Source organism: Sylvia atricapilla, chromosome 1 (genome assembly GCF_009819655.1).
Source record: "Sylvia atricapilla isolate bSylAtr1 chromosome 1, bSylAtr1.pri, whole genome shotgun sequence".
In the NCBI taxonomy this organism is placed as follows: Eukaryota; Metazoa; Chordata; class Aves; order Passeriformes; family Sylviidae; genus Sylvia; species Sylvia atricapilla.
Genome location: NC_089140.1, coordinates 13,850,575 through 13,861,165, shown reverse-complemented (window position 1 = coordinate 13,861,165; position 10,591 = coordinate 13,850,575). Strand labels below are relative to the sequence as shown.

Below are 10,591 nucleotides of genomic sequence, written 5' to 3'. Positions count from 1 at the left end.
CATACACTAAGTGCAGAGGGGGTTCCTAACACATGCCTGGATTTGGCCAGATTGCAGTGGATGTCCTTCTGACAGTGCTCTCCTTGGGCATGGAAGATTTTTGCCATGGAGGTTAGTCTTAAAAATGTGCCTCTTAATTGTCATAAGTATGGCCTAAAATAACACAACACATTAAAATTATTTTTATTATAAAAGTGGGTTTTGCCTTTGAGGATAGTCTTCAGGTCCTCAGCTGGGCTGTAAACTCTTTTCCTTTTTCTCTTTTCTCTTATTTTCTCTTTTCTTTTTCTTTTCTTTTCTTTTCTTTTCTTTTCTTTTCTTTTCTTTTCTTTTCTTTTCTTTTCTTTTCTTTTCTTTTCTTTTCTTTTCTTTTCTTTTCTTTTCTTTTCTTTTCTTTTCTTTTCTTTTCTTTTCTTTTCTTTTCTTTCTTTTCTTTCCTTTCCTTTCCTTTCTTTTCTTTTCTTTTCTTTTCTTCTCTTCTCTTCTCTTCTCTTCTCTTCTCTTCTCTTCTCTTCTCTTCTCTTCTCTTCTCTTCTCTTCTCTTCTCTTCTCTTCTCTTCTCTTCTCTTCTCTTCTCTTCTCTTCTCTTCTCGTGTTCATAGGATGACACACCGAAACCATTAGGAATAGTATAAAACAACATCTGTTAAGCATTTTTTAAACTCAATGTTTGCAGCAGTTTTCATAGGGGTCTACAGGCAATACCAAGACGAGGATGGAAACAGCCTTTTATTCTAAATTTCATATGTACAAGGAAAGCCATTTTACACAGTTTTGTAAATTCTGCGTAAAAAAAGCTACTGTCATCCAATGTCACTGTGCTTACACTAATAAGAACTTTTAAACATGGAGTACATTATTAACAACAAAAACTGTTAACAAACAGGCATAAAAGACACCGATATGTGTGCTGATATTTCACATACATTCTAGAAATGAGTTGGCACAAAAATAAAATGTGCCAGTAAAAAAAAATAGGCTTTTTTTTTTTTTTTAAATCACGCAATACATGATTTTTTTTCCTTGCTTTCTCTCCTTTTTGCACACAATATGCTGAGATCCATTCTCAAGCCTCTCCACGTCAGGATTTGCAGGCACTTCAGCAACCCAGCTATATTTTGTACAATACATGAAGTTTAGACCAACAAACATAAAAACAGCCGCTGCAAAAGAAATACTCATATCCCATATGCACATTCAAATATTACTCTCTACTAAAGCAATCATTTTGCTTTAGTAATTTTTGGATACTGACATGTTTTCAGGATGATCTGTAACAGTTTGTCTCCACTTATCTCTCATTCATGTACTTAAAGACTTCTTTTTAATGTAGCATCAAGATGTAACATTATGGTATATGGAAGCACAAAGGAAATTGTCCACAAAGCTTCAGAATGTCTAAAAAAGAGGGAATTATTCTCTTTACAGCTATTTGATCCAAAGAAAAACTTTGATTTCCTCTGCTCTTGCTTTGAGCTATCTCCAAAATCTGCCCAAAGACTACTGTGTATCAGATGAGGTGACAACACCCTCCCTAGTTCTCTTCCTAGATACAAGTGTCATATGACCAAATTGATTTAGAAGCAAAGCAATGCAAAACTCAATTGCATGTGTGTTCATAATTTCCCATGTTTAATAAAATAGTAAAATACACTTATCAAAGGTTTGGCTGTGTCTGTATAAATAATCTCTCTCCAGTTATTTCATTTGTAATGGACTGTGCATTAAGATAATAAGGCAATTGGAACAAGATTCTCAGGATAACTGAAAGCTTAATATTGTTTTCCTCATGAGTCAGGATAAAGGCTTTTTTAATAAGCTCAGAGTGGGGAGAGAGAGAGAAAAAAAAAAAAGAGTGCATATGTGCATAATAGAAGAAGGATAGTTTTTCAGCATAAAGACACTTAAATATTGATCAACAAAGACTGGTAGTGAATCCACCATAAAACATATCAGAACTCCAACTGCAATCCAGAGTAGAGCTCAGCCTTATCCACTCAAGAGTGATATGTACACCTCCTTCTGACCCGAGAGAAATAACAAAGGACATGTCAATGCTTCCTTCAGACTTGAATTCATTAATTTTATGCCACAAATCGGCATGTTGGTGTAATAAGTCACTGCAAAGTAAAACACATTACAACAAATCCTAGCAAAAAGCCATTGACAGCTACGGGACTGGGCTACAGAACTCAGAATGCAGGGGCAGTGCTGTTCACTTCCACTATGATTGTCAAATGGTGGAACGTCCTTCCATGGATTCAACACTTGGGACACAAGGGCAAAGAAGTGGGCAAAGGCCCACCAATGCTTTGCCCATATTTTCAAAGGCACTGAAATAGAAAACGGATATATTCCTTAGTACCATCAGCGTAAAAAGTTTTCAAAATATAAGTCTTTATATGAAAATGTTCCTTATTGCATGGTAAGTTGATCCTTATTTTCTTCACCTCAAGAATAAAATGGTCTTCCCTTTTCTGGTGTTTGCAATCTGTTCAGCCTTGCTACCTGAGATGGTGAAGGCGGTACATCTTGTCTGAAAGGACCTTTAGGAGGGGTATAATTAGGGTCCTGAATTTTCTTATATGAGTCATAGTTGCTAGGCCCTTCAGAAGAAGTTTTTTTTTTCAGTTGTTGTTCTTTCCGCCTCTGCTCTTGACGGAGCAGTTCTTGTGTTTCTAGCATCACCCTGGCATTAAAGCCATGTCCCCCCATATAGCCATTCCTGGATCCCTGGTAGCTGGAATATCTGGGGTTTTCCTTCGCAGTCTGGAACCCTTCTCCAGGGGAATAACTCTGCTCCCAGGAGTCTTGAGATACAGAACTGGCATTTTTCCTGCTTTGCCTGAAAAGAAAAATGAAAAAGGTTTTTAGGACAAATGCTCTGGTTCACCTTCAACTGTTATTGACAAAGATCACTGGAAAGAAGGCAGCTTCTGCCATGCCATCAGCTTCTACCCAGCTATGGTATTTTCTAGAAGTCACTTTCTAGAGTGACAGTTCTCTTCTGCTACAAAATGGTATCTTGTTTCTTTTGTTGGGAGAATATTTCCTAGAGAGCTGAACTGTATTTCTAGGCTTCTGCAGGAGGAATATGCCATGAAAACCCATCCAGCTACAATTACCCTCATGCTCTCAAGAAAAAAGGTGTTACCAATTCAGTCGCAGACTAGGAAAGATCATACGTGGTGTTGTGCTTCCTAGGAATGCAGGTAACAGCCAGCAATTGTAAAGTCACTCATGAAAGATTTGACTCTAGACTGACTCTTGGTTAAAAATGCAACGGGCAGATCCTTAAAACACTTGCCCTAGCACTGCACAAGTCAGAAGATAAAGCTCATTACTGAGAGGAAGTTCCAGTTTCTTTCTCCCATTTCCAGAACTAAGGAATTTTGTGCTATAAGGAGTGTTTACCTGCTAAAGATACAGCTAAGTCTGCTATAGCTTTCATAACAGAAGAGGCAGAGAGAACATTTTTTGCTCATTTTTTTGGCTCCAGGGAGTAGATAAATAGGCCAAATACACATAGGAATTACAAATCCTTATCTCTTTTCACAATAAATCACCACATTATTTTGAAGACAGATTATGGTTTTGAAATAACTTTAATTTACTATCAAACTGCTAGATGCTTGTATGAATTTAAAATAAGATTGCTGGTGATAAAGTAAAACAATTTTGTGCTGCAGCAAAAGAGATACCCACTTTGAGATTAAAATTAGAGTATGAGAATCAAGCAATAAAATAAAATATATTGCGATATAAATCAATAAGAAAATAATTTAGTTGTTTATATATGGCTTGGTTTTTCATGTCATCACATATGACAGTGTGGCCTCATCCAATGAATATGCAGGAGAGAAACAGGAGAACAGGAGAACCACTACCAAAAAGTCACCCAATGTTTTTTCAACCTTCCTTCCACATGTATAATTTGAAAATTACCATATCTACCTTATTTCATAACTAATTCTGAGAACCCTGGATGAAAAATGTTATGCAAGATGAATGTAAATTATTGCAGCAAAAATTACAACATAATATAAATTCTTACAAAATTTTTATAGCTGTTATTGGTATTCTCATATCCAACTCTGCCAAAACAACAATGCTTCTGAGTCATGTTTTATCACTCCCTGGAACAAGAGAAAATTGAAAGAACCTCTGTAGGCTACGAAACTGTCAGGTTCCTGATATAAAGCAAGATAAATTTTAAGTAGTAGAAAATTAACATGGAGTTAAACCTTGCTCTTGCAGTTTCACATGGGACAAGAGGATGACTAGTTGAACCAATTTAATTTACTGACTGTTTTCTGGTACTTGTTCAAAATTAGTTGGCACACTTTCCCTGTCTTTCTGGGAAGTTCCTTTAAAATTGACTCAAGAGTTTATTTGCCTTCAGTATTAAAGATTTGAATGTGCAAAGGGGAAAAAAAAGGAGGCTCTTAGAGAATACACAGGATGAAAGGCAGCAAAGCTCAAGAATGAAGCCAGTGTACAAACTTCAATCATTACAAAGTCATGGCTGCAACATTAAGATTGGGACCTAGGTTTCAGATTAACAGTAAGATTTCTATAATGATCAGTCACAGTATTAGGAACAGTTTGTAAAGCTGGAGAACTCGACGCCCCAGGTTGTTACAGGAGTATTGTAGTATTTACAGTGCTGAACTGCAGTTCTGTCTGCTCTCGGCACAGCTGAAACACCCAGAGAGCTCAAACGAAGCCATTAAATTATCATTAATTACACAGTAACACGCATTGCTAGATTGCTAGCCATTTCTCATGTTGAAAACCACCTTGAGTAAAGTTCTCAGTAACTCTTTTTAAAACAAACATTTCTATGAGCTGTTCTGTGATCTATTTTTCATATTTCTTGTAGATTAATTATCACCTTAGAGTTTTTAATTTCTGCCACTGAACAGCATTACAACTGATTCCAACTTTTAAATGCTACCAAAGATTGTGAACAGGGGAAGTGAGTTTTAAGAATCATAGTTTTAAATCTATAAATAAACATGGTTGAGTGGGGCTAGCATTACTGGAGGAGAATTTTTCAGGAGAAACAATATGGCATTATTAGGCGTGGTTATTTCCAAGGGAAGGCAGAGATAAAAAGAAGAAGGAATATAAAGATTTTCAAGATGAGAAACACTATCTCAGAAAACACAGAAACTTTACATTTCCCTTTCCCACCTTCCAAACTAAATAGCAAAATTCTACACTGAAAGGTGTTAAAGCATTTGAAAATCTGAAACTGTCCTATCTTCAAAGATGTTGCTAAGATAAGAGTTCATGGCTAAATAACTTTGCTATAAGGCTTATATTTCTTTCCAAAAAAAGAGTTATAATATACCTGGTAAAACATATCTTGTCACAACATTTTTTTTCCCCACACCATTTCCACACAAGTCATGAAAAATAATACAGTCTTATTGGAAAGCAATTTGACACCAAGCTCCAGTGTAAATTATTCTCCATTCAACCATTGCTGCTGATATTTCAAAATGCATTTGCATAATGCTTAACTATGAGAATTAATTTGTAATACAAGCTGGCTAAACTTCTATTAATTTTTAAAACTAAATATCAAGTAGAAGACATTTTGCCCAAACAACCAATCTTTTAAAAAACCTACTAATTAAAAAAAGGTTTTGTTTAGAAAAATGTATTAATTTTCAGCACTCTATATATATTAAAAACCATATATATATAAACTTGAAGACCTTTGATTTCTTGAATAATTTTCTCAGTTCCATTTTTTTGTTGTTGTTGAAGGTCTTGAATTTTTTTCCATTTTAATTTTTTTTCTATATTAACATCTCAAAGATCAATTTCTACCCAGTAAGGAATAAGGCAACAGAAAAAAAAATCTGACATGTCAAAAGGGGACACCTCATGTCATGCTCAGGAGACTTTCGTAATTTGCAAAAATTTAACTGGATAGTGTCCCACAAAGAATAGGTTTGTTTTAATATTTCAATTCTATTGGGTGCCGAATGTCATCAAATTCCCCTGAAACCAGCTCTGAAGAAATCCTCTGAAGCAATTCTCAGCTACCACATGCTCTCACTTAAGAAATTCAATGCCTCTTCCACAGTGAATACATTCCACCTGATATCAATGATGACAAAAGTGTCTGCACAAAGTACAACATTTTCTTCCAGAAATGAAATTATCTCCAGGCTGAGAGCAGCTCCAGGCAGTTCCCATACCTGGGCAAGGAGCTGTACTGGCGCTGAGCTTGCTGGAAACTCTCCCGTTCCTCTTGCCGCTGCCGCTGCATCTGGACCTCGACTGACACGGAGTGCCTGCCACTCTGGGAGTATGTCTTGGTGTTGGGCTACAGAACAAAAATTAAATCTCTTAAACACAGCAGAAAAATACCCACAAATCAGCTTTCATTTAAGTTGCTATCATACAAATACGGCGATACTTGTTTTAACATGCAGTTCAAGCAGCTCTTTCACAATAATTAGGTTAAATTCTGACCCGTAACACTGGCCTGTGCTACAAATTCTGTTTCTGACCCACCATTTCTGAGATGTATGAGGCAAACAGTCATCCAGAATGGGTTATGCTTTTATGGCAATGCTGTAATTTAAATGAAGTCAGTGGAAGAGATTTTCAGACTCTTTAAGTTAGCCTAGCCATGGTAATGCTAAGTTCTACACCCCTCTAAGGATTTGAGGGGGCAGGGGCACAGCAGCTCCTTTGAACCTCACCAGTACACTCAAGTGATGCTCTCCCTTTGTGGAACCATCCTATTCTACAGTTGGTCCAGAGATGGGAAGAACATTTTCTGGTTCAATATGATCCAGTAGCTAAATTCAGCAAGTCTCTTGTGGAGAATGAGGACTCCTATATCTCTGAGTAGGATCTTAATGAGATGACAGTTTGAAATGTTGAAGCCAGTACTAAGAGCAAGTGAAAATGGATGGTCTTTCTGGGAATAGAGAATATTATAGGCCAAGATCTGACAGAATGGCTGGATTCAAGCTTTGGAACATGGAAAAGTTCACTTTTACCCTAGCACATTCTTCAGATTTTGTGATTTCATTTTGCAAAATAGAGTGTCACAAAAATCAAAGAATGTTATGGGCCTTTCTTATTTTACTAATAAGGTTTTGCCTACAAAGAATCAGAGCATTTTTTTCTCCTTAAAATTACCAATTCTATTCAAAATATGTAAGTTTAAATATGGGGAGGTGAGGGAGCATAACTACTTGTCTGAGCCTGCAACTGAAACAGCTTGTCACAGACTTACTTTTAAAAGCATGCTTTGCCTTTTTATCTCTGCTTTTACTCAAAACAAACATCTCTTGTTTTTTTCCATTATAATTTCTGCAGCAGAAAGAGATCCTTATGGCTCAAAAATATATGCAAGATAAAAGGCTTTTCAAAAGCTTTGCACATAGAAGACAAGTTTTAGAAACTAGAGTTGTCATTTGTGACGTAAGTGCCTTACTATAGTCATGTACCTGCAGGTAGCCAGAAACAACAAGTTTTTAACAAGTGTACAACTTTTAGAGACTTTGTTGTCAATGAGAATACACTTCAGACAGAGCATCAGTCTCAGCCCAGAATTCAACAGATACAGTTTTACTATTATAAGAATATTAATTGGTGAAAGAATCAGAACGTGAAAGCACAGACTAGGAGTAACAGCAAACTCACTTAAGAGGATCCTGAACGTTAAAGTAATGTCTATTTCAGTATAGGTTTACACTGCAAAAACCTGAGTAAAACAGCATTTCTAATGAAAAATGCTTTAGGAATGGTGAGATGAAGCAACAAATTGAGAAAACAGATTCATGTGTCAGCCTTGTGGGAAATTTTCTTAGAGATGAATAAGCTGTACATATGTATGTCCAAACCAACAACCCCCACAGAGAATTCCTACTATATTAAATAAGGGCAACACATACAGAGCAGCATTTCAGTTATTGCATATGTCAACATTTCTAACTTTCTTGACTTTATTGAGAGTCTTCTGACATTTGGTATTTTATTGAAGGGCTCAGCTTATGGAAAGGAGTGATTACCTGAAAAATCACAAGGTTTATTTGTGAATTCTCTCCTGTGTGGTTATAAGCAGCTTACAGCAAACCAGAGGGAAACTCAATAGCTCCTATATCAACTTCCCCATAAAGTATAAAAACGTTTAAACTAAGATTTTACAGCCAACCTCCTCATTTCATGGGTTTCACTCAACAACATTGTAAAGCTTGGAGCTACATTATGTCATATGTGAGAAAGTAGTTATCACAGATAAGACATGAAATCGGAATTGCTTCTCTTTATTTGAAAACAGTTTCACTTTTTCCTGTTGGCTGTAAATATGATGGATTAAAGAATCTCACAGTGCAAAGAATGGTTAAATAACCAAACAGGTGGAGATATGACTGAGCTGCTGCTCAGTTCAGGTTTATGCAAGACAATAAAATGCAGAAAGCACACACACATGTGGAGAGTTAAAGTTACCACAAAAGGCTGCAGTAAAGTGACAGAGGCTCTGAGAGTCCTAATGGGGTATGAATGGACTAAGATCAAAATGCAGCTTCAGAGATATTTCTTTTTAATGCGCAGAGGAACCAATGGTTTAATAGAGAGAGAAGCTGTCACTCCTGTCTGCCTGCTGTAGTGCATGCCCAGAATGACAGGATCTGAGGAGTTAGGTCTGAATTCTCTGCAGCTCACAAAGAATTTCATCTAATGGGTGACATTTATAATTTGATGAGTCTAAAGGCAAACATCTCAAATCCATTATCTGATTTACTGAAGGTATGAGTACTTGTATGCCCTGTTAAACTAAGATGATTTCCAATACTTAACTAATCTGGGAAGGACATTTATTTGGTTTGAATGTTGCTCACATATACAATAAGCTGTTCATATAATTGAATCTATTATCTCATTTCAAGTATCCAAAAATATGTCAATGAGACATAAAAATACTCCCTTTGTATGTAATCACATATTCCATATCATAACATATATACACATAGACAGGTACATTCAACCATCTTATTAATGAAAAGGCCTTTATTTCAAAACTTTTCATTCAAAACCTCAGTGATACCATTGTGAATGCCCTATATATATTGTTATGATGATATAAAGACTTAATATATTCCATTTTGAACCATTAACTTGCTTAGTAAAATGCAAATTTCCACACAGTGATATAATTTTCAATGTGCTGTTATTAAAGCAACTAAACAAAAAATATTTATATAATAAGTAACTTTAGTCTTCAGTTTGGTAATCTTGTCTCAGTTCTCACAGTATGCTTTTGTGCACATATATTTTAATAAAACACATTCCTAAACACACATCTATATAAATGTCTAGCCCATTAGCATAAAATGGAGAAAATTAAAAAAAAAAAAAAAGTTGCACTATTTTCAGATCTTTCAACAGCAAAAAACATGTACAAGGAACACACGTAACACAGTAATTCTAACACTGATACCAGTGCAAAGCAAAGTACAATTATAACAACCTGAAACCATCCAACAAAGCTGGCAACAGCTCAGTCCTCACAGAACAGATTGATAAGAACCCTGGCCTCGCTTGCAATGAGATGTATGACAAGCACTGACCTTTTAAATTAGGATGTGGTCAAGGCCACAATAACAGCCAAGGCTGAGTTATACAAATAAATGTATGTTCATGTCTTCCACAAGACATTTAGAGTGGCAATGATAGTGCATTCAGCATTGTTAAGCAATATTCAGCACGTAAAATTGTGCTTTAAGATAGATGAAATTACACAGCTCTCTTCTCAGAAATGCATTAATTTAAAACCAGGACTGCAAAGTTAAAAGTTCCTAGTTTCTCACTTTATGCAAACAACATTTTTTCATGTTACACAGAATGGCTCTGTAACAGAACATGTAACCACCATGGCTCGTGTTGCAGTGCCCATTATCAGCAGTCCAGGGCAACATATTCTAGGGATAAAGGTCCCTCCTCTCCTTTCTTACCTATCCCAGGGGCTGCTCACACAGCTCCTGTCCCTGTATAGTGGCATTTCCACCCACACAGTGTAGTTCTGTGTGGTGGCAGCATGGATCCCTCAGGAATAGCACAGATCAAAGCTGCCACCAAAATACAGAGAGGACTTCATGGGGGCCATCCAGGGCACTGGCTTTCCAGGGAGATCCAACTAGTTCAGGTGACAGGAGATCCGCCAATGACAGTGACATACCTATCTGACAGCCCAGAGGGATAAGCTGGGAGAAGTGCTTACTCAGACTCATAGAACTCTTTGGGGTGATAAAGAAATTGTTAGCAGGAAGATTACTACAGGAGCAAGTCCCTTAGTATTTTCCCAGTTATTAAAAACCACCACTACTTAATTAAAATAAATGTGCTATTTTTTTTTTCCAGATTAAGCTCTGTGTTTAACCAGAAAGTTTCAAGTTCACCTGGGAACTTGGCAGGCACAAGGACCCCCAAAAGTCCGTGGTTCTCATAGTGCAGCACTAATTAGAAACAGATAAGATTAAATGACCTTGCCTGCTTTATGTGTAAATGTACTTGGCACAGATGACAGACAATCCAGTAACTGTGTATATCAAAATTC

The 10,591-nt window shown here is 36.5% G+C and overlaps 1 protein-coding gene across 5 annotated transcripts in view; it reads right to left on the bottom strand.

Annotated features, from left to right (window-relative positions):
• Positions 1–710: 710 nt before the first annotated feature.
• The window catches only part of PARD3 (par-3 family cell polarity regulator), a 525,862-nt gene continuing 515,981 nt past the window's right edge, over positions 711–10,591 (bottom strand). For all 5 annotated transcript variants that reach the window (XM_066315111.1, XM_066315121.1, XM_066315129.1 and 2 more), the window contains 2 exons: positions 6,216–6,343; positions 711–2,845 (listed from right to left, as the gene is read on the bottom strand). In XM_066315111.1, the coding sequence (XP_066171208.1) occupies positions 2,452–2,845; positions 6,216–6,343 (522 nt within the window). In that variant the 3' untranslated portion in view covers positions 711–2,451. The remainder of the gene's footprint in view (positions 2,846–6,215; positions 6,344–10,591) is intronic.